This window comes from Tachyglossus aculeatus, chromosome 20, assembly GCF_015852505.1.
Source record: "Tachyglossus aculeatus isolate mTacAcu1 chromosome 20, mTacAcu1.pri, whole genome shotgun sequence".
In the NCBI taxonomy this organism is placed as follows: Eukaryota; Metazoa; Chordata; class Mammalia; order Monotremata; family Tachyglossidae; genus Tachyglossus; species Tachyglossus aculeatus.
This window is the reverse complement of record NC_052085.1, coordinates 28,836,069-28,860,203: the sequence shown is the minus strand read 5'-3', so window position 1 is coordinate 28,860,203 and position 24,135 is coordinate 28,836,069. Positions and strand designations below refer to the sequence as shown.

Here is a 24,135-nt window from a genome sequence, read left to right as displayed (position 1 = left end):
AGGATTAGAACGGCTCCTGACCCTCAGGCCCGTGCTTCTCATTTGTCAGCCTCTAAGATATGAGGTCCATAAACTCTTCCTCTAGCTATGGTACCCTGTAACTTTCATTCTTTTTATACTTTTTTCCTGCTCTTCCATCCTGTTTTTTGTATTTCACCTATTTTTATGTGTCTGAGGCCACCCTCTTCCACGCTTATTTTTAGGTTTTGAGTCCCTTGGGGTCTGGGAATCATGCCTAACTCTTAACCAGGTTATTTTCTCCCAGCACTTATGGCAGGGCTTTGAATACAGTATGTGCCTCATGAATACCACTGATATTCTGCCTAGCAGCCTGACTAAAGGGGGCTTAGCATTAGACTTTCTCACCCACTGGGGAAAGCAGAAAAACAGGCCCATCTGGAAATTCCTCCCATATGGCTCCCATTTGAAATTGAAAAAGGAATTTCTCCATAATGACACAGCTGGGGTTTGCACTTGGTGTTGATTTTACTAGTTCGCTGAGGAAACTAAGTGGATACCTGCAAAAAATAAATGGGCTACTAACTGACTCTCTACCGGGCATCTTTAAGAGGCTTTGCTCTTTCTGATTTTGCTAATCGGAATTGTAATATAAAGGAAATCAGCGAAATGAGTGTAGTAGCTGAATGCCAAGTAGCATCAAGGATAAATCTGGCTACTGTAGGGTTCTAGGCTAAAAGTGTAGGAGCCATACAAAGTTGAAAATGTAATACTAATCCACCTTGGCTTCAAAGTATTGCATTCATTTTTCATTATTTCTGCTGCTTGATTACATCGTGTAATGTCACCCAAACAGGACCCATGTCGAAAAGCAGCATGGACGTGAGAGACTGGAGGACCTGGGTTCTAATCCCGGCTCTGTCACCTGTCTGCTGTGTGACCTTGGGTAAGTCCATTCACTTCTCTGTGTCTGTTACCTCATCTGTAAAATGGAAATTAACACTGTGAGCCTCCTTTGGGCTTAAATTACCTGATAACCTTGTGTCTACCCCAGTTCTTAGAATGGTGCTTGACACGTAGTAAATGACTAACATATACCATCATTGTTACTATAAACTGGCCTTTTCTTTTTCTCTTTAGAATGTTTTTCTAAGTTTTGGTCTTGCTTACCTCAGGACAAGAGAATGACAATTAAAATGAAATCATAATATATAAGGGGATATTCACTGCACTTGGAGAAAATCATTAAGGTGCTCTTCTACTTCATTTTTGTCAGATAAAATAATTTCAGATCCTTTAACCTTTCTTCACAAACTCTATTCCCATTCTATCCTTTCAAATTTCTGCACATCTCTCTGATAACATGGAGGCTTAAATGCAATTCAGTGCTCAATTGCAGATATTTATAGGAGGTGAATTACTTCCAAATCCTGCTTGCGTTAACACATGACTATGATAGCTTTTGAAAATAATAACACTACATTTTTTATTTATTTTCAACCTGGGGTCCACTAGGGTCCTAAGATCCTTTTCCAGCATTCCTTAAACATAGCTAGCTTTTCCCAAGTTGAATTAGAATTATCAATCTTAGTGATAATTCTCTTTTTTTTTTTTTGACTCTTTATCCACTGGGCGGTAGTTTTTGTCCTCCCTAAATGATTCTCTGAAAAGTATCTCTTCCTATTTGCTCATATTCAGGATGAGGATGAGAGGGTTGGAAAGACAATTACTCTGGCAATATAAAACTCCATGAATAATGAAATTCTGCCATTTTATCATAGTATCAATAACCTAGGCTACATCTGGCATAGTGTCTCAACTGGAATTTTCAAAAGGTTGAGCTCATTTGATATCATAAGATGCTTTGCTAATTAAAGTACATAATAACACTTTGGAGTATTACGTTTCTTAAAAAATCAAGCATTTTCAAAAGGCTCCTCTCCAGCCCTTGGAAAGAAGGTTCAGTTTTAAAGCAAAGATAATCTGTTCCATCTGGAAGAACTAAAAACCAAGGGCTTTGTTTCCGTTATTACAGATTCCCTGTGTGTGCTGCAAGTATTAAAATGCTGCTTGAGCCCGCTGACTTTTCCAGACTGAGAGATTCAAAAAAGAAATAAACTTACACAGGCTAGGAGAGAATTTTCCCATAAATGTGCAAAAACTCAGGAAAAGAAGATTTGAATCTTCCTCAGCAATAGAACTAAGCAGTGAGGCTCAGTGGAAAGAGCCCGGGCTTGGGAGTCAGAGGTCATGGGTTCTAATCCCAGCTCTGCCGCTTGTCAGCTGTGTGACTTTGGGCAAGTCACTTAACTTCTCTTTGCCTTGGTTACCTCATCTGTAAAATGGGGATTAAGACTGTGAGCCCCACGTGGGATAACCTGGTCACCTTGTAGCCTGCCCAGTCTTTAGAACAGTGCTTTGCACATAGTAAGTGCTTAACAAATGCCATTATTATTATTATTGTTATTATTTTCAACACCTAAGGGCTTGTGTTACCCATAATCTCTTGGAGTGCTTGTGTATTTATCTTATAGAGCTTATTACTGAAAGACTAACTCATGTATCCTCCCTTAAATCAATCATAATTATTATGCACTTACTGTATGCAGAGCACTGTACTACAGTGCTCTGCACACAGTAAGCACTCAATAAATACAATTGAATGAATAAGCACTTGGGTTTTTCTTCTATTTGTAATTTATTTTAGTGTCTGTCTCTTTTGATAGAGTGGAAGCAATTTGAGGGCAGGGATCATGTAAAAAAAATTATAGTATTTTAAAGTGCTTACTGTGTGCTGAACACTGTACTAAGCACTGGGGTAGATATAAAAAAATTGGGCCAGATACAGTTCCTTTCCCATGTGGGACTCTCATTCGAGAAGGAGGAGAGAACAGTTATTTAATTCCCATTTTACAGATGAGGAAACTGAGTCACAGAGCAGTTAAGTGACTTGCCCAAGGTCACACCGTGGATGAATAGCAATGCTGCTTTTCTAATTGTCTTCTAATTTTACTGTATGCTCCCAAGTGCTTAGTAGAGTGCTCTTACACCTAGTAGGCACTCAATCAATCACTGGTATTTATTGAGTGTTTACTAGGTGCAAAGCACTGTATTAATAATAATAATGGTATTTGTTAAGTGCTTATTAGGTGCCACACACTGTTCTAAGAGCTGGATTAAGCAGAATTAGCAGCCACATTCCCTGTCCATAAAGAGTTTACAATCTACTCTTGATTGATTTTTCTTTGGTTTGAGGATGTCATTGCCAATAGTAACTTACCCAAGGTCTCACAGCAGACAAGTGGCAGAGCCAGGATTTGAACTGTCCTGTATCCCAAGTCTGTGCTCCATCCACTAGGCCAAGCTGGCTTTTTTTTCCAGTACTTGGGAAAATAGAATACAGCAGTGTTGTTGGGTGTGATTCCTTCCTTCCAGGAGCTTACAGTCTAGTGGACTGTAAATTCCCCTTTACTCTCTTGTCTCTACTTTCCTGTGGAGACGAGCAGTTCTAAAAAGCAAATACAGCCTGGGGGTCAAATCACCTTCCCTGCTCTAATATGTGGGCACACACCCTAAGGGATCCCTGGATCCCTTATAAATCTCTCTCTCTCTGGACCAGTCTGGTTGGCAGTGACCAAACACACTATTTCCAACAGGGCAGATGTCTTCTCTTGTGTTTTATTCTCTAGTTGCATCCATTTCTCCTTCAAGGGACATGGGAGGATTTTCCCTTTTAAGTTTAAGAAGGAGAACAGGGCCCTCCCTCAGGACTCTCATCAATTCAAATGGCAGCTCTTCCAGGGACCGACTCACCTCTGAGTAGATGTGTGTTGGATTTTCTCGGGATTTTCCACCACTCCTTTTAACTCAAACTCCGCCAGCGTCTCTTGGAATGCCAGCTTCAGGCACAGAGCGTTGTCTCCATCCATCTCGTCTGGTGACCCCCCTACAGAACCGTCGGGGGGAAGGCAGAACCCATTTCCTCCAATGTTTTATTTTTCAGTTCAGAAATCTGTACCCCATTTGTTACAAGAGAATACAAAGCAGCAGCTTTAATTAGAAGGAGCTGGGAGAAGGACACCAAGGGGAGGTCAGTTGGTATGGTGATGTTTTGTTTTCACAAACATTTCAAAAGCCAAAGGTACAGGAGGTGAGTAAAGGGACTGACCAGAACTGCATTTATCAGCCCAAGATGATTTTGAACTCATGTTGGGAAAGCCAGCTGGAACTCCTAGCAGGAGTTGTAGCTAACTCACAGCTCAGGTGTGCAAGGGTAGTGATACAATTCAACCTGACGGACCCAATAAATAGGTAAGACTTGCCAAAACATTCTTCACATGAACAGAATGTGGCTGAGTGGACAGAGCATGGGCCTGTAAATAAAAAGGACCTAGGTTCTAATCCTGGCTCTGCCTCTTGGCCAGTGTATGACCTCGGGCAAGCCCCTTCACTTCTCTGTGCCTCAGTTACCTCATCTGTAAAATGGGGATAAACTGTAAGCCACACGTGGGTCCAGACTGTGTCCAGCCAGATTATGTTGTAATAATAATAATAGCATTTATTAAGCGCTTACTACGTGCAAAGCACTGTTCTAAGCGCTGGGGAGGTTACAAGGTGATCAGGTTGTCCCACAGGGGGCTCGCAGTCTTAATTTGTGATTAAGACAGAGAAGCAGCATGGTTCAGTGGAAAGAGCCCAGGCTTTGGAGTCAGAGGTTATGGGTTCAAATCCTGGCTCTGCCAACTGTCAGCTGTGTGACTTTGGACAAGTCACTTCTCTGTGCCTGTTACCTCATCTGTAAAATGGGGATTAAAACTGTGAGCCCTCACCCCACCCCGGGGGCAACCTGACCCCCTTGTAACCTCCCCAGTGCTTAGAAGAGTGCTTTGCGCTTAACAAATACCATTATTATTATATTATTATTAATCTCCATTTTACAGATGAGGAGTGCTTAGTACAGTGCCTCACACATAGTAAGCACTTAACAAATACCACTAACAACAACAAGAGCAAAGCAAGACTCTCCTGTCCTTGGCTTTCACCATAATTGCTGGGGTCTTGTTTGTAGCAGGATATCAAAATGGAAGAGATTACCCAAAAAACAAGGTCCTTCTTCCCTGCTCCATAGCCCCACATGATACAGTGCCTGATTCTACTTGGGAGTGCCTTGGCGATTAGAGCAGGACACGGATTTTAGAAGAGACTAAATGATAGGAAAATTGTGTAAACACTGGGCCAGGAGATTTACAATGTTTAACAAAATAGGAAGATTCTTTGGTTTCTCTCTTTCAGGACTCTGGAAATCCCATTTCCCGTCACCCAGAAGGAATGGCCAATATCCTATCCCAAGTCTTGGATCAGAGAGATCTGCAGAGGCTCCCGGATCTAGGATTTGGAGCAGTTGGAACAGCTGATCACTCTGGGAGGCGTCAAGTGTGGTCGTATGACATCCGTCTCCACCGACTGCATTAGGTCGCTCTCGTTGGCGATGATGTGTTTCACTAGGCATCTGGAAGCTTCATCAATATTTATATTTTCCTGGAAAGAGAAAAAAAACCCACGTTTGAGCAAGTATAATGAAATGGCTATTGGAGCTCAATCCTGAAGGAGAAGGAGGAAGTTTGAGGTGTCAAAATTTCCATCCTCCAAATTCCTTTTCTAGACAGATTTCACAGTATCAATCAGCAGCATTTATTATGTTCTTACTGGATCAGAACACAGTACTGAGCATCATATGTGGGCAGACTACTGTACTAAGCACCTACTGAGTGCAGAGCACTCTATCAGTATTTTTCTGTTTGTTTTGGGTTTTTAAGCCCCCTGCACAGCTTGATAGAACTGATTTTTTAAAAATATGATATTAAGTGTCTACTATATGCCAGGAACTGTACTAAGTGTTGGGACAGGGACTGTGTCCAACCTGAATACCTTGTATACCCTAGCACTTAAAACAGTGCTCGACACATAGAAAGCACTTAACAAATACCATAATTATTCTTATTATTAGGTTGGACACACTCTATTGTATTGTACTCTCCCAAGCACTTAGTACAGAAGTCTGTTCACAGTAAACTCTCAATAAATACCTTTGATTGTACTCTCCCAAGCAATTAGTACAGTGTTCTGTACACAGTACATGCTCAATAAATACCATCAATTGATTGCTTGTATTCTCCCAAGCACTTGGTTGAAAACGCACCTCTATCTAGGCCTGACTGATTTCATTTTTGACCTCGGGCCCTACAACCTAACATTCCCTTGCCCGAAACATTCACATTCCACATGTGCTGGTCCTACTCCTCATTTAGCTCCCCTAGTAAAAGCCAACACCCTACTCATCTCCATGAAGGTTTTGAGAGGGGTATACAACATTCCTCAAAAGCATCAAGACATTTTCAGGGACCCGTGAAATGCAGTTAGGACGGATCGCTGGCTAGAAACCATCCTGAGGCAAGAAGGCAACAGCTCCTTTCAAAAATGAACTTCAACCCATCTTTCAGTAGTATTTATTGAGTGCTTACCTTGTTGCAGAGCACTGTACTAAGCACTTGGAGAGTAAAATAGAATTAGTGGACATGATTCCTACCCTTAAGGGGTTTATCATTTAGCAGGGAAGATAGATACTAAAACAAATGGCCAGAATAGCTAAACTGGCTAAAATCTCTCATTTTAAAGATAGAACGAAGGAGTGCTCTCATTCTGCCTCCATTCTGAAGCCCATTAATTTGAATGCTTTTGCACTGACATCACTTTGAGTAGGTTAGTGTTCAACTCCCAATCAAGGAAATGTCCTTGGAAATATTCCCCATTTTTCTCCGGGGTCAGGAACGGAAGGAGAAAGTCACAAGTAAAGCAATACCTTCCTCAGTCAAACTCAGTGGTGCAAAATATAATTCTAAAAATAATAATAATAATGATGATAATTATGATATTGTGTTTATATTGGGCAGGGAACCTATCTACCAACTCTGTTATATTGTTTTGTTGTGCTCTTTCAAGCAGTTAATTCAGTTCCCTCTAGGCTGTAAACTCGTTATGGGCAGAGAACATGTCTGCTAATTCTGCTGTATTGTACTCTCCCAAGCACAGTGCTCTGCATATAGTGCTCTATAAATACTACTGATTGATTGTCTGATTTCTCAGCACATAGTAAGCACTCAGTAAATTTGATTGATTGATGTGTCAAGCACTGTTCTAAGCGCTGGGGTAGATATAAAATAATCAGGTCAGGCACAGTCCCTGTCTCACGTGGAGCTCACAGTCTTAATCCCCATTTTACAGATGAGGTAACTGAGGTAAAGAGAAGTGAAGTGACTTACCCAAGGTCACACAGCAGACAAGAGGCAGAGCTGGGATTAGAACCCAGGTCCGTTGACTCCTAGGCTCTTTTCACTGGGCCATGCTGCTTCACAATTCTAATTCTACTTATTTAACATAGCACTTAATCTTCACTTGATCTGGACTGATTCTTCTGCATTAGAAAGGGTTTAGCTTTAGTCTTTCCCAGAGACAGAAAGTAGACTAGGTGATTATATTCAGGTCACCTCCTGTTCCATGAATCTCAGCTGCTTAATTGGCATCTAGGTAAAGTGGGCATTGGCGATCCTCAAGAATACCAGGCACTGCTTTCCTACACTCTCCCCACTAAGGAGAGGAGCAGGCCAGCTGATAATCAGTCAGAAGGACCTGGGTTCTAATTTCTGGCTCTGCCACTTGTCTACTCTGTGATCTCGGGCAAGTCCCTTAACTTCTCTGTGCTTCAGTTACTTCACTGTGAGCCCCATGTGAGATGAGAACTGTGTCCACCCTGATTGTCTTGCAACTGCCACACTGCCCGGCACATAGTAAATCCTTAATAAATACCATTAAAAACAAAAAATAAATCAGACTGGACAAATGGCTGACCTGCATCTAGGCCTTTGCTCACTCTCCAGACTTATCATTTTCCAAATACACAGATTAAACCCTACTTACTCTGGTGATGTTAACACGGTCATATTTTACCCCTGAGATACTTCAGAGTCCTCTGCACCTATTTATCCTTCTTTTGAAGCACTTACTCTTCTACACTTCCATTATTCCTTTCTTGTCTGTCTGTAAATTATCTTGTGTCTGCCTCTACCACTAGACTCTAAACCCTTTGAGGGCAGGGCCTTCTAACTCTATTTCACCCTCCCAAACAATCAGCAAGGCAAACTAAACTGAGCAGAGTTTAGTTCCAGGAACTAAAGCAGAGATTCCAGGAAATCCTATTACACAATTTTAAAAATTCCATTGCTGAATTGGACTTGAAAACTGTATTGAGAATCTGCTGATAACTTCTCAATAAGCCCTGTCTTAGCCTGCAATGACAGAACAAAAACCCTAGAGGATAGAGCATGGGCCTGGGCATCAGAATGACCTGGACCTGAGTTCTAATTCTGGCTCCACCACTTGCCTGCTGTGTGACTTTGAGCAAGTCACTTCACTTCTCTGTTCCTCATTTACCTCATTCATAAAATTTATATGAAATCCCTGCTCTCTCATTCTCTCTTTCTCTCTTAGACTTTGGGACAGGGAATGTGTCTAATTAGATAATCCTGTATCGACTCCAGCAGTTAGCACAGTGTATATAGTAAGCACTTAACAAATACCATTATTATTATACAATTATTATATTACCATATTATATTAACAAATGATAATTATATGATAATAGTATTTGTTAATCAATCAATCATATTTATTGAGCACTTACTGTGTGCAGAGCACTGTACTAAGCGCTTGGGAAGCACAAGTTGACAACATATAGAGACGGTCCCTACCCAACAGTGGGCTCACAGTACTTTCATAGCATAATAATAAAGTAATAATTGATTCTATTAATATTCATCATCACCATCATCATCATCAGTAAGAGATCATGAAACGCCAACAAATCAACCTTGAAAGAGTTTGGGGGATGGAGAAAAAGCTGAAGCTAATGATTCAATTAAGGTTTGGGGATTATCTATGATTTTAATTTTGCAGTTGGCTTCCAACTGCCAAATCCTACATAATCTACCATTGGTTGTGTTGATAGCTTTCCTTGACAGAGGAAGAATCTGGATACCCTGTGCAAAGTTCACATTAGTCCACGATACAAGGGTACTGACAGCATTGGGAGGACAAGAGATTTTTCACTGGGGATATCATCAAGGCAAACACACTTTGACAGAAAAAGCACCCTCACAACATGTCTCAGGCAGATGTACGCCACTTAATTCAATGAATGGGACTCACAACTCCTTATTTTTCATCATTTCTTGTTCAGCAGCAGAATTTTGGGCTTGGGTGCAGACAAAGTAATTACTCTAAAATACCCTTGAACTCTTTCTCTGGTCTAACCCAATCTCTGGACACTGACCTAGCTTGTTAGGATGCCGGAGAGATATCTGATGAATTGCTACTCCTGCTACTCTATTATGTCTAATGGGATATTGATTTTGTCCCCCAAGTCTGTGCCTCAAGGAAATCAATACAGCACTCAACAACAGAGCAGATGTAGACGAAAAGGAGGAAGGGGATTCTTTAAATCAGGATTGTCATCCACAAATTGGAGGGGTCTGGAAAACAGACAACAAGATGCTCTGAGGAAGGAGGGGAATTATAGCGCGGGGAGGAAGGGAAGTGAGAAAGTAAATCGATAGCGAAGATGGGCAAAAAGCAAGGGGGAAATCAACTAACTTGTCTTGATGACGGCCAGCTTTCAAAACATGGAATCCATTCTCCAAACAACAGAGACAAGATTCATTGACCCTGACAGGAAATGAACATGGGCCTGAAAACTAGATTTTTACCATGACAACAGGGATGCCACTGATCCTGACTGCACAGAGATTCCCTGCCCAAATCAAGCTGAAAACCTTAAAGGGGAAAAAGACAGATGAAAAATGACTTACAGATAGTGAGAGTGGAAGGAAGAATCAATCAATCAATCGTATTTATTGAGCGCTTACTATGTGCAGAGCACTGTACTAAGCACTTGGGAAGTACAAATTGGCAACATATAGAGACAGTCCCTACCCAACAGTGGGCTCACAGTCTAAAAAGAACAAGGATAATGATATCCATAATTTATTTATTTATATTAACGTCTCTCTTCCCCATCTGGACTGTAAGCTCACTGTGAGCAGGGAATGTGTCCAACAACTTTGTTATATTATGCATTCCCAAGCACAACATCAGAATCCCTGGGGCAGTCTTAGATTAGGTGGCCACCAATCCAATTTTATACTGGACAGGCCAGTTTTTAGCTTTTTTTAATGCAAAGATGTGTAAATATTTTTGTGGGTCAGGGTGGTGGTGATGGGGAATTTAGAAGGGGTGTCCTGGATTCCTGAATAACCACTATACCCCCCACCCCGCGTTATTGAATAGGAATTAGTGTAGTACTGACTCTGAAGGGTCATGTCTGTACAGCCAAGCCCCTCTAATTTCCCATAAGTGTGTCACACGCTATTACCTTCCTCTGGGCCAAGACCCTGGATTCCATTCTTAATTCTCCTCCTTCGCTCTAAAGCCTGAAAACTTTGTCAGGACAGGGAAACCATCAAGCAAGCACCTGAAGCTGGGAACACAATGGATTTAAAGACAGGACAGAGCCGCTTGAATCCACAGACACAAGTTTCCGAATTAAATAGCACATTCTAAGCACACACCCAAAATCCTCTGGAGAGTTCATTAGGTCAGGATATAAAAAAAATAAATTATTATTTATTTGAACTGCTCGACCCACTAGCTATCATGGATTTTCTGTCTGTATTTTTTGATTTCAATAAACAGTCTCTGTTTTGGGGCAGGCTGGGAGATGTTTACGTCTGAATTATTCAAGTTCCTCAAAGACCAAAAAGGTGCTGCAGATGGACTAATAATGTGAGAAATGATTTCAAATGTCAGTCTAGTTACTTTTGTAAAACGATACCCCAGATACAAGTTCAACTCTAAGAACAAGCAAAGCAGAAATTCAAAAGCCAAGAATGAGACACGGGCTTTCACTGTACACTCTGGCGAGAATGCCGTTGAGGAATTAGGGACCGTTTTTCCCATAACATGCATCTTACTGTGTGCAGAGCACTGTGCTAAGCGCTTGGGAAGTCCAAGTCGGCAACATATAGAGACGGTCCCTGCCCAACAGTGGGCTCACAGTCTAGAAGGAGGAAACAGACAACAAAACAAATTATGTAGACAGGTGTCAAAGTCATCAGAACAAATAGAATTAAAGCTATATGCTCTCTCTATATATAAGCTATATACATTTTATATATATATATATACACACACACACACACACACATATATATATATATATATATATATATATATATATATATATATATATATGCTTTTGTTCTGGAGAATCAATCATTCAATCAGTGGTATTACCGAGTGCTTACCGTGCGCAGAGCACTACTCAGTGTTTTGGAGAGTTATATTCAACAGAGTTGGTAATCACATTCCTTACCCACAAGGAGCTGACAATCATAAGGGAGACAGTCATTACTATAAATTATTACATTCCGGATATATACAGAAATGCTGTGGACCTGAGGGTGGGGCGAATACCAAGATCCAGGACCTCTAGGTTCTTTATTGGCGAACTGTACTTTCCACGTGCTTAGGGCAGTGCTCTGCGCCCAGTAAGCGCTCAATAAATACGATTGAATAAATGAATGAATAGCAGGTATCCTTCAGAACTGAGTCGTTCACATCTCTGAGGCTCGGGACCTCTCGTTGGGCATATTTGTACATATTTATTCTATTTATTTTATTTTGTTAATCTGTTTTGTTGTCTATCTCCCCCTTCTAGACTGTGAGCCCACTGTTGGGTACGGACCATCTCTATATGTTGCCGACTTGTACTTCCCAAGAGCTTAGTACAGTGCTCTGCACACAGTAAGCGCTCAATAAATACGATTGATTGATTCAACAGGATGGTGCGCACTATGACGTGATTTCCTTAAGGCAGGCCAGGGATGTAGCACCGGTGTTTGAGGAGAACTGAGTGCATGTTCAAGTTTGATTAACTGTGTTCAAGTTTGATTAACTGTGATCAAGAGAAAGTGAGGCAATAACTCATGATATCTCCTGAGGTCTACTGAGGCTTGGTGAGGTCTTGTGGCATAAGGATGCTTGGAGTATTTGTTGCTGAGCTGTACTTTCCAAGCGCTTAGTACAGTGCTCTGTACACAGTAAGCACTCAATAAATATCATTGATTGAATGAATGAATGGAGAAACTGTGTGGTGATTGCCCTCCTGGAAATCCATACTAATGCTTAGGGAAAGGACCGCCCAATACTCAAAAAACTTTCCCGTAGTAATCCATTCTGGACTTCCTGTCTGTGAATTTCTCAAAAACCCTCTTGCACCAACGGATACTTTCTGCCTGCACAACTTCCCGTGAAGACGGGGATCTTGTCTACCCACTCTATCTTATTATGCTCTCCCAAGCACTTAGCACAGCGGTATGCATGCAATAAGTGCTCAATAAATACCACTGATTGATTGAATTTTCAAACAAAATAATACAGAAGGGTCAGAAAACACTTGACTGATTTGATATACACAGAATAGGGATTAAGATAATGATCAAGTACCACTTACCACAGGGGAAAAAGGAACACCATTAGGTTTTTTGCTTGTTGCATTAAACAGCAGAGTGGAAATGTTGCTCACATACACACAACAATACCTAAGGGACATTTTTCCCTAAATTAGTGATGCTTTCCCAGTTTACATGAATTCATTAGCTTTTCTTACTGCTGGCAAATGGAAAGAAATTGTTGTGATAACGCTCTTTAAGGGGTTAACAGCTAGCCAGGTGGTCCTTTCTTCCTGTACATTATTCATGTATTCCTGTTCTGTTTAATACCCCAAAACATTCATTTTCCCAAGGAATTCTAGGAAAAAAGAGGCTTTTTACCTAGGTGGATTTGTGCGAGGTGAGGGAATTTCGGGAGATTGGAAGGAAACTCTCTTGGGTCTTTCTTCTTATGGCATTTATTAAACACTTAACAAATGTCAAGTATTCATTCAGCACGAATGCTTTCTCTGCATGTTTTGACTCGAACCCCACAGTAGATACAAAGTGGTGGATCATTCACTAGATTGTAAACATGTTCCCTCCCTACAATGAGCTTACAGTCTAGAAGGGAAGCTTTCACGTTCCTGTTTTGGGCCTGGCCTCAGGACTAGTGAAATGTTTTTCTGTTAAAGGCTTCAACTGTCCAGTACCCACACACCTGTATAGTTCCTTAACCATTCATTCAATCATATTTATTGAGCGCTTACTGTACGCAGAGCACTGTACTAAGCGATTCTTCCCCTTCTAGACTGTGAGCCCATTGTTGGGTAGTGACCGTCTCTATATGTTGCCGATTTGCACTTCCCAAGCGCTTAGTATAGTGCTCTGCACACAGTAAGCACTCAATAAATATGATTGAATGAATGAATGAATTATAGGGTGGCCATGTATAAGCTTCCTCTTCTAGCCTCTAAGTTCCTTGTGGGCAGGGAAGATGTTTACCAAATTTGTTATATTTTACTCTCCCAGTCAATCAGTCAATCAATCAATCATAGTTATTGAGCGCTTACTGTGTGCAGAGCACTGTACTAAGCGCTTGGGAAGTACAAGCTGGCAACATATAGAGACAGTCCCTACGCAACAGTGGGCTCACAGTCTAAAAAGTCGCTTAGTAAATCAATTTAAAAGTCGGGTCCTAAAGCTGGGAGATTTGAGTTCTAGTCCCTGCTTGGCCTCTGGCCTGCTGTGTGGCCTTGGACAAGTCACTTAACCTCTCTGGTTTCTGTTTTCTCACCCATAAAATGGGGTGAATAATACCTGGCCTTCTCTACCTCCAAGGGATGTTGTTAGGATAAAAATAAGGAAGGTCAGTAATGCGAAATCAATAAATGGTATTTACTGAGTGCTTAGTGTGTGCAGAGTACTGTTCTGAACACTATTGAAAGCACTTTGGAAGATCAAAGCGCTATATGCAATTCAAGTTATTATTATCATTATTAATCCCATGGAATCTTAGCACTTTTCAAGTGGCAATAACTTTCAATCAATCGATCAAATTCAATGTGCACTTACTATGTGCAGAACACTATACTAAACATTTGGAAAAGTACAATATAATAGAGTTGGTAGATATGATTCTTGCTCACAAGGAGCTCACAGTCTCAATCACACCCGATCACAAAGCAATCATCACCACACATCATCACCATTGTCATGAAGCAGCGTGGTTCAGTGGGAAAGAGCATGGGCTTTGGAGTCAGAGGTCATGGGTTCAAATCCCGTCTCTGCCAATTGTCAGCTGTTTGACTTTGGGCAAGTCACTTAACTTCTCTGGGCCTCAGTTACCTCATCTGTAAAATGGGGATTAAGACTGTGAGCCCCCCGTGGGACAACCTGATCACCTTGTAACCTCCCCAGTGCTTTGCACATAGTAAGTGCTTAATAAATGTCATTATTATTATTATTATTATTATGAGCACTGATCGACCATTAATGGTGAACAGAGGACTGCCCCAGGCTTTGGACCTGGATTCTAATCCCGGCTCGCCACTGGCCTGCTGAGCAACCTCGGGCAACTCACTTAACTTTCTGTGCCTCGGTTACCTCATCTATAAAATAGGGATCAAAACTGGAAATCGATTTACATGATGATGATAATGGTATTTGTAAAGTGCTTACAGACTCAAGTGGAACAAGTGCTTAGTACAGTGCTCTGCACACAGTAAGCGCTCAATAAATACGATTGAATGAATGAACACTGACTGTGTCCATCTGATTATCTTGTAACTAACCCAGCACTGAGGATGGTGCCTGGCACATAGTAAGCGCTTAATGAATACCATTAAAAAAAAATACAATCCTCCATCCCTGCCTTCAAGGAACTCACCCAGGAAACAGGGGAATGAAAGGTGTCATGTATATCAACTAGCGCGTAGGAGGAAGGAATTTCATGGTGAATCTGCCTTATTTCTTAAGCATGTGATGAGTTAAGACGTCCCGGCATTCTGAGGCACCTTACACAGGGATAATGTTTGCAATCACTGCTTACAAATCCATCACTCTGTGTGACCTTGAGCCCCTTCACTTTTATTATAATTACTTATCTATAAGTGCACTCTAAATTTCCATGAAATTGCTAGCTTCTAAAACCATCTGAAACCATAGTCCACTTATTAATTTCCTTCCCTCTGATGCTGAACTTCAGCTATCGTTCTTTTCCCCAGGGGAAATTACCTTTGCTGATGTTTCGAACCATCCCACAAAGCCGTTCTCCTTGCAGAACTGATCCATCTTGAGGCCATTGTTAATGAGCACATCTCTCCCCTGGTCACATTTGTTGGCCAAGAGGACGGCAGACACCGGTTTACCACTGGGAAGAGTCAACTTTGAATCTAAGTCACTTTTCCACTTGGTCACCGCGTCGAACGTCGCCGGCCTGGTCACGTCGAAGACGATGAATGCCCCCAGGGCTTCGCGGTAATAGACCCTCGTCATGTTCCCAAATCTTTCCTGTCCTGGAACAACAAAGAGAAAATGCACCTGCTTGTAACATCACTGTAAACACTGCTCCCAAAATGAAGGAGGATTTCAAGATGAAGCAGCGTTGCCTAATAGAAAAAGCACAGGCCTTGAAGTCAGATGACCTGGGTTCTATGCCGGCCTGCTGTATGACGTTGGGCAAGTCACTTCACTTATCTGTGCCTCAGTTTCTTCATCTGTAAAATAGGGCTAAGATACTTGTTCTTCCTCCCCCTTAAGATTATGAACCCCCTGGGCAACAGAGATGTGTCCTATATGCTTTATTGTATCTATCTGTTTACTGTTATTTTGTACTCTCCCAAGAACTTAGTACAGTCCTCTGCACACAGTAAGCACTCGATAAATACAGTTGAATGAATTGTATTTGCAAGTGCTTAGCAGATACCACTATTATTATTATTTCACGCTCCAGGAGGATTTCAATGGGAGTTTCACGGGAAATAAATTGACATGATGATGTAAATGAATATGTTAAGCACTTACTATGTCCCAAGCACTGTCCTGAGTGGTGGGGTAGATAAAAAATTATCAGGTCGGATACAGACCCTGTCCCAGAAGCTCAAAGTCTAAGGGAGAGGGAGAATAGGTATTTAATCCCCATTTTACAGTTGAGAAAACTGAAGCACAGTAAAGTTAAGTGACTTGCCCAAGATCATCCAGAGGGCAAGTGGCAGAGCTGGGATTAGCAACACATTTTGTCCCTCTAGAGACCATTTTCACAGTACTGAACAGTACTGTTTTAGTGCTTCTTGTCAATTCCATATTCAGCACTCTAATATTATTTGTTAAGCACTTACTACATGTTAAATGCTGTTCTAAGCCCTGGGGTTGATACAAGGTAATCAGGTTGGACATAGTCCTTCTCCCATGTGGGGCTCACACTCTTCATCCCCAATTTACAGCTGAGGTAACTGAAGCACAGAGAAGTAAGTGACTTGCCCAAGGTCACACATTGTGAGACAGCTGCTAAGAACTGGTTCAGCCTGTGGTCAAAGAACTACATATCTCTGAGATCTCAGCAGCAACAGAATATGCTCCCGTGCTCTCACCCACTTGATAAGCCATCTCTGCATAAGATAGTCAGAGTGGCTTAGTAAGGGTTGGGAGGATTAATAACTGAACTTTTTCAATAACCGTATGTTAAGGGAGTAAAATGCATTTAAAGTTTAACTACAATTTTTCAAGAGCAAAGAAAGGGTCTGACTATAATTTGTGATGTGGTACCCAACAAAATGCTAATCAGGAAGTCCCCACATCTAATTAAAATTTGAACTTTGGGAGAAGTAGGAGTTTTTAATAATGGCTAACATGAGGTTCCAGAATACTCGCGCTGTGATCTGCCTTCCAGAAACCATTTTCCTTCCATTCTACTTGGGAGGAAACTATTCAGGATTAGAAGGGAAAAAAAAAATCACATGAATGAAAACATGAAGGGCGAACTTCCATCTTTCCCAAATTCGACTTTTTTTTTTTCTACCTGAAGCAAACACTACTGCTCTTTGATAGAATCTCAGGGAGGAGCTGGCATTTCCAGAAAACGCTACAATCATACGCAACTGCTACTGCTCCTAGGCTTGATAATTCTGTCTTATGATCTGTTTCAGGAAATTAACCAGACGAAGGGCTAAATCATGTGTTTTTCAATAATTGCCTTGTTTGAGTTTTCCTTATATATTGAGTTGCCCTTCAAAAGAAAAAATGACTTTGCTTTTGTTACCTATGGCACAGTCCAGCCTTAAGGTTGTGCAAATAAACCACTGACATTCTCATATGAGTATGTGCGTGTGTGCATGTATGTTATATGTGAACATGTGTGTTGTTTTGGAAGATGAAGGTATATTAGGAGTCTAGACAAGGAGTCCTGAGAAAAACAAGACCAGTGATAAATGAGGGAATGGGACAGTTCTTCACATGCAAGGTAAAATTAAAATGGTGGCTCTGATGGCTTCTGAGGTTGGTTGTAAAGTCTCTAGAATGACCTGTCAGCCATTTTAGTTGAGGCCTTCCTAGTCTGGCAATCAATGTGGGTAGAATCTAACATATCTGGTAGACATATTCCCTGCCCAGAAGGAGCTTGCAGTCTAGAGGAGGCCTCTGTCTATTTAGACATAGGGTATTACTGCTCTTTCTTTTGAAAACTGCCCTTGCTAAACTAGTACTTTTATGAAAGAACTAAAGGGGAGAAGGAGGTGGAAGAAGGCAGTGGATGAGGAGGAAGACAGGAGGGAGAAAAAAGTGAAAACATTTCTGTATTCAAGATTAAGCTACATGGCTGCTGTTAGTGTTCTTAGGGAAAGTGAATGGTTGATCCCCGGTTGATCATTGATAGTAATAATGATAATAATTGTGGTATTTTTAAGCACTGACTATTGCTAAACATTCTACTAAGCATTAGGGTTGGTACAAGATAATCAGGCTGGAGACAGCCCCTGACCCACATGGGGTTCACAGTCTAAATAGGAGGTAGAACAGGTATTTAAGCCCAATTTTAGGGATGAAGAAACTGAGGCACAGAGAAGGCAAGTGACATGTCTGAGGCAAGTAGTGGAGCTAGGATTAAAACCCAGATTTTCTGACTCCCAGGCCCAAGGTCTTTCCACTAGGTTATGCTGCTTCAAACCTCATAATAGTTACAACTTCTTCTTTCTCTAAACCCTGAAACTAGGGGCTTTAACTAAGAGGGGTGCAGATTTAAATTTCTGTTCCTCCCTTTCATCTGACATCCATCCAGGGAAAGCCTCCGAAGTCTAGCCTGGGGAATCGACCCAAAGTCAGTCAATCGTATTTTCCGAGTGCTTACTGAGCACAAAGCACTGAACAAAGTGCCTGAGAGAATATAATGTAGCAATATAACAGACACATTCCCTACCCACAACAAGTTTACAGTTTGGATGGGGAGACACGTGGCTCAGTGGAAAGAGCCCGGGCTTTGGAGTCAGAGCTCATGAGTTCAAATCCTGGCTCTGTCACTTGTCAGCTTTATGACTTTGGGCAAGTCACTTAACTTCTCTGTGCCTCAGTTACCTCATCTGTAAAATGGGGATTCAGACTGTGAGCCCCATGTGGGACAACCTGATCACCCTGTAACCTCCCCAGTACTTAGAATAGTGCTTTGCACATAGTAAGTGCTTAATAAATGCCATTAAAAACACATTACAGATATGTACATAAGTGCTGTGGTGCTGGGAGGGGGGATGAATCAGGGGAGCAAGTCAGGGCAAGCCAAAAGGGAGAGAGAGAGAAGAAGAAATGAGGGCTTAGTCAGTGAAGGCCTCTTGGAGGAGGCTTTGAAATGGGGCAGAGTAATTTTCTGTTGGATTTGGGGGGGGAGGGCATCTAGCCAGAGGTGGGATGTGGGCGAGAGGTCGGTGGATTTTCCACTAAAAGTCAGAGGAGAAGCAGCATGGCTTAGTGGATAGAGCATGGGCCTGGAATTCAAAAGGTCATGGATTCTAATCCCAGATCCACCACTCGTCTGCTGTATGTCCTTGAGCAAGTCACTTCACTTCTCTGTGTCTCAGTTACTTCATCTGTAAAATGTGGATTGAGACTCTGAGTCCCATATGTGACAGGGACTGTGTCCAACCCGATTTGTTTGTATCCACCCCAGTGCCTGGCCCATAGTAAACACTTAGCAAATATCATTAGTATTATTATTATTATTAATCAGAGAGACGGAACTGAACAGCGAGGGCCCTACTCACATTGCAGCTGGAAATATAGTTTGAAGGGAGCCTGAGAGGTGAGACACAGCTCATCTGATGGATCAGGCCAATTTCAAATCTGCTTCCCGCTGACTGCAACTGGCTGGACTCCTTCCTGTCATGGTAACTGCTAGGGTAAGAGCTGTGGGCACAGATGCCTGCTGATCAAGTCTCTGCCTGCAAAAGCTTTATCGTGTGATCTGCTAGCACATGACCAATGCCTTTCTGAATGCGAAATTCCTCTACTAACCTCTTCCGGGCCTCAACAAAAACCAGAAAAAGTCAGGAGAGTTGCTTTTGTAATAAGCCATGTTCAAGTGTTTCAAATGTAAATTTACTCTTACTGGATGTGCCCACTTTTCTAAACTGAAGGCTGGTTCTGGGTAAACAGGCCCGAATATTCCAATTTTGCTCCTGGAATAGCCCACACCGGGACTAATTGAAGAAACACACGATTTAAAGTAGTGTGGTGTGCTACTTTTTAAAATTCCCTACCAGACGCAACTCCAGCACTGCTTGCAGTTCCTCCCTCGCTGTGCAAGACCAAAGGCCCACAACAAATAATAATAATAATGATGGCATTTGTTAAGCGCTTACTATGTGTGAGGCAGTGCTCTAAGCGCCGGGGGGATACAAGGTGATCAGGTTGCTCCACTTGGGGCTCACAGTCTTCATCCCCATTTTACAGATTAGGTCGCTGAGGCTCAGAGAAGTTAAGTGACTTGCCCAAGGTCGCACAGCAGACACGTGGCAGAGCCGGAATTAGAACCCACGACCTCTGACTTCCAAGCCCGGGCTCTTTCCACTGAGCCAAGAAAGAATCAGAGACCTGTATCACATCTCTAAGGGATGAAAAGAATTTGATTCCTTTTCTGATCTCTGAACATGAGGCTCGGGCTAAATGAGTAAAACCACACTGAGGCCGTAAGGGGCTCTTCCTGGACTGGCACTTCTGAGATTCTTGTAAACTACTCCTCTCCCTGGTCCCGATATCCAAGGGCGCTCAAAGCTATAAGAGAAGAAAATTTGCTCCCTTGCCCGGCTCCTGGGGAAATGTCATGGAGCAATCCTGGGGTTGAGCACTTTGGCCTGTGGAAAACCCTCTGGAGAAGCAGTGTGGGCTAGTGGATAGAGCACAGGCCCAGGGAGTCAGAAGGACCTGGGTTCTAATCCTGGCTCTGCCATTTGTCCACTGCATGTCCTCAAGCACGTCGCTTTACTTCTCTGTGGTTTTCACATCTGTAAAACGAGGATTATGTTGCCAGCTTGTACTTCCCAAGCACTTAGTACAGTGCTCTGCACACAGTAAGCGCTCAATAAATACGATTGATTGATTAAGACTGTGAGCCCTATGTGGGCCGGGACTATGTCACCATGTGGGACAGGGACTGTATCCAACCTGATTTTCTTGCATCTACCCCAGCAGTTAGTACAATACCTGGCACATAGTAAGCGCTTAACAAATGCCATTAAAAAGAATGAAGGTGATTGAAATCATCTTAAAGGAGGAGATGGGGAAAAAGAAAGGCTGGGGTTTTGTCATTACAGTGTAAAACATAAGTAGGGGCTCCGGGTGTACAATAATGTGGGACTCTGCACTCCAGCAAGGGGGAGGGTGAGAAGTTAGAAAGCCAGTCTGGAAGCCTAGGGAAAAAAGGAGGGAACAGGATCTGGAAGGGGGAAGGGATGAGGGGCAGGGAGATCAAGAGGGAAGTGGTGTGTGTTGGATGGGGGAGAGAGCTGAGGGAGAAGGGGAGAGAGCTGAAGGAAATACAGTGGAGGGAGAACTGGGGGAGAATTATGTTAATGTATATATACATTATATATATGTATATATATACATGTATGTATGTATATATGTTTGTACATATTTGTTACTCTATTTATTTATTTTACTTGTACATATCTATTCTATTTATTTTATTTTGTTAGTATGTTTGGTTTTGTTCTCTGTCTCCCCCTTTTAGACTGTGAGCCCACTGTTGGGTAGGGACTGTCTCTATATGTTGCCAACTTGTACTTCCCAAGCGCTTAGTACAGTGCTCTGCACACAGTAAGCGCTCAATAAATACGACTGATGATGATGATGATGATAATGTCTGTCTTCCTCTTTAGACTGTAAGCTCACTGTAGGCTGGGAATGTGCCTGTTATGTTGTACTCTCCCAATAGCTTAGTAGAATGCTCTGCACATGGTAAGTGCTCAATAAATGGTTGACTAATTAATTGATTGATTAATGAAGTGAAGCAGCGTGGCTCAGTGGAAAGAGCATGGGCTATGGAGTCAGAGGTCATGGGTTCAAATCTCGGCTCTACCACATGTCTGCTGTGTGGCCTTGGGCAAATCACTTAACTTCTCTGAGCCTCAGTTACCTCATCTGTAAAATGGGGATTAAGACTGTGAGCCCCACATGGGACAACCTGATCACCTTGTAACCTCACCAGCGCTTACAACAGTGCTATACACATAGTAAGCGCTTAACAAATGCCATCATTATTATTATTATTGTTTGGAGAGAGAGAGTGTTCTGGGAGGAGGGGAAAAAGCTGGGGGACAAAGGGGGAGAGAGCTGAAGGGGATGAGGTGGAGAAAAAGAGCTGGGGGAGGAGAGAGAGAAAGAGAGAGCCAACCCTGGGGGAGGAGGGGAGAGAGAGCTGAGGGAGAACTCATTTATTCAATCGTATTTATTAATAATAATTATAATGGCATTTATTAAGCACTTACTATGTGCAAAGCACTGTTCTAAACGCTGGGGAGGTTACAAGGTGATCAGGTTGTCCCATGTGGGGCTCACAGTCTTAATCCCCATTTTACAGATGAGGGAACTGAGGCACAGAGAAGTTGAGTGACATGCCCAAAGTCACACAGCTGAAAATTGGCGGAGTCGGGATTTGAACCCATAACCTCTAACTCCAAAGCCCGTGCTCTTTCCACTGAGCCACGCTGCTTCTCTATTTATTGAGCACTTACTGCATGCAGAGCACTGTACTAAGCGCTTGGGAAAGGACGCTATGAAGGGGAGAGAGCTGGGGAGGAGTCATTCAGTCGTATTTATTGAGCGCTTACTGTGTGCAGAACACTGTACTAAGCGCTTGGGAGAGGACGATATGTACGGGAGAGAGAGTGGGGGAAAGATTCATTCATTCAGTCTTATTCATTCATTCAGTCAGTCGTATTTATTGAGCGCTTACTGTGTGCAGAACACTGTACTAAGCGCTTGGGAGAGGACGATAAGAAGGAAAGAGAGTTGGGGGAGAATTCATTCAGTCGTATTTATTGAGCGCTTACTGTGTGCAGAGCACTGTACTAAGCGCTTGGGAGAGGACGATAAGAAGGGGAGAGAGCTGGGGGAGGATTCATTCAGTCATATTTATTGAGCGCTTACTGTGTGCAGAACACTGTACTAAGCGCTTGGGAGAGGATGCTATGAAGGGGAGAGAGCTGGGGGAGGATTCATTCAGTCGTATTTATTGAGCATTTACTGTGTGCAGAACACTGTACTAAGAGCTGGGGAGAGGATGCTACAAAGGGGAGAGAGCTGGGGAGGATTCATTCAGTTGTATTTATTGAGCGCTTACTGTGGGCAGAACACTGTACTAAGCGCTTGGGAAAGGACGATAAGAAGGAGAGGGAGGGCTGCGAGGGGTGGGAAGGGCTGGAGGGAGGGGAGAAGCCTGCACTTCCAAGAAACAACTCCAGATGGGTTTCAGTTGTATTTATTGAGCGCTTACTGTGTGCAGAACACGGTACTAAGCGCTTGGGAAAGGACGATAAGAAGGAGAGGGAGGGCTGCGAGGGGTGGGAAGGGCTGGAGGGAGGGGAGAAGCCTGCACTTCCAAGAAACAACTCCAGATGGGTTTCACCCTGCAGGGCGTAAAAGAGAAAGTTGGCTGAAGCAAGTGCAGACAGCCCAGGGAAAGTCCCAGGCGGGTGGGAAACTCAGGAGCCAATTCTGTCCCACCCAAACCTAGAAAGGAACACGAAAAATTTCCGCATGCCCTCGTGCCCTTCCCCGGATCCCCCCAGGGTCCCCCCCAGGACCTCCCCGGGACCTCCCCGGGAGTGCTTGCACAGAGTAAGCGCTTCACACATATCAGCATTATCATTATTATTATTATTGTTAAGGGCTTACAATGTGCCAAGCACTTTTCTAAGCGCTGGGGTAGATGCAAGGTAATCGGGTTGTCCCCACGTGGGGCTCACAGTCTTCATCCTCATTCTACAGATGAGGTAACTGAGGCACAGAGAAGTGAAGTCTTCTGACAAGCAGACAAGTGGTAGAGCCGGGATTAGAACCCCCGACTACCAAAACCGTGCTCTTTCCACGAATCCACGCTGCTTAAAATATTATTATTATTATTATTATTATTATTATTATTATTATTATTATTATTATTATTATTATTATCCCCCAGCCGCTCACCTGCAATGTCCCAGAGCTGCAGCCGGACCACCGTCTCGGGATCCCACTGTAGGACTTTGAGGGCGAAGTCCACTCCGATGGTGGCGCGGTAATGCGAGGAAAAGTTCTGGTGGACATAGCGCTTGATGATGCTCGTCTTGCCCACGCCCAAGTCCCCGATGACCAGCAGCTTGTAGAGATGCTCCTTCTGAGGGCTCTGCATCTTCTGTGCCCTGCTCCCTGCCCTCGGATGCTCCTTGGGCACCAAGAGGAGGACGAAGAGGGAGACGGAAAGTTAAAGGGGCCCCGCCTCCTCCAGCTCGGCCCTGCAGCCCCTCCCCAAAGGGGTTGACCCCTCTGCTAATACATATAACCCGCCCCTTTGGGGCAGAAGTTCATTCATTTATTCAATCGCACTTATTGAGCGCTTACTGTGTGCAAGGCACTGCCCTAAGCGCTTGGGAGAGGACGAGGTAACAGTAAAAAGTTA

At 42.8% G+C, this 24,135-nt stretch overlaps 1 protein-coding gene across 1 annotated transcript; it reads right to left on the bottom strand.

Annotated features, from left to right (window-relative positions):
- Window positions 1-4,960: 4,960 nt before the first annotated feature.
- RAB38 (RAB38, member RAS oncogene family) lies at window positions 4,961-23,879 on the bottom strand. Its single transcript, XM_038762027.1, has 3 exons — window positions 23,667-23,879; window positions 15,234-15,514; window positions 4,961-5,496 (listed from the first exon to the last, which is right to left on the bottom strand). The coding sequence occupies exons 1-3, from the start codon at window positions 23,866-23,868 to the stop codon at window positions 5,344-5,346; spliced, it is 636 nt and encodes a 211-aa protein (XP_038617955.1). The 5' UTR covers window positions 23,869-23,879; the 3' UTR covers window positions 4,961-5,343.
- Between the last annotated feature and the right edge of the window lie 256 nt (window positions 23,880-24,135).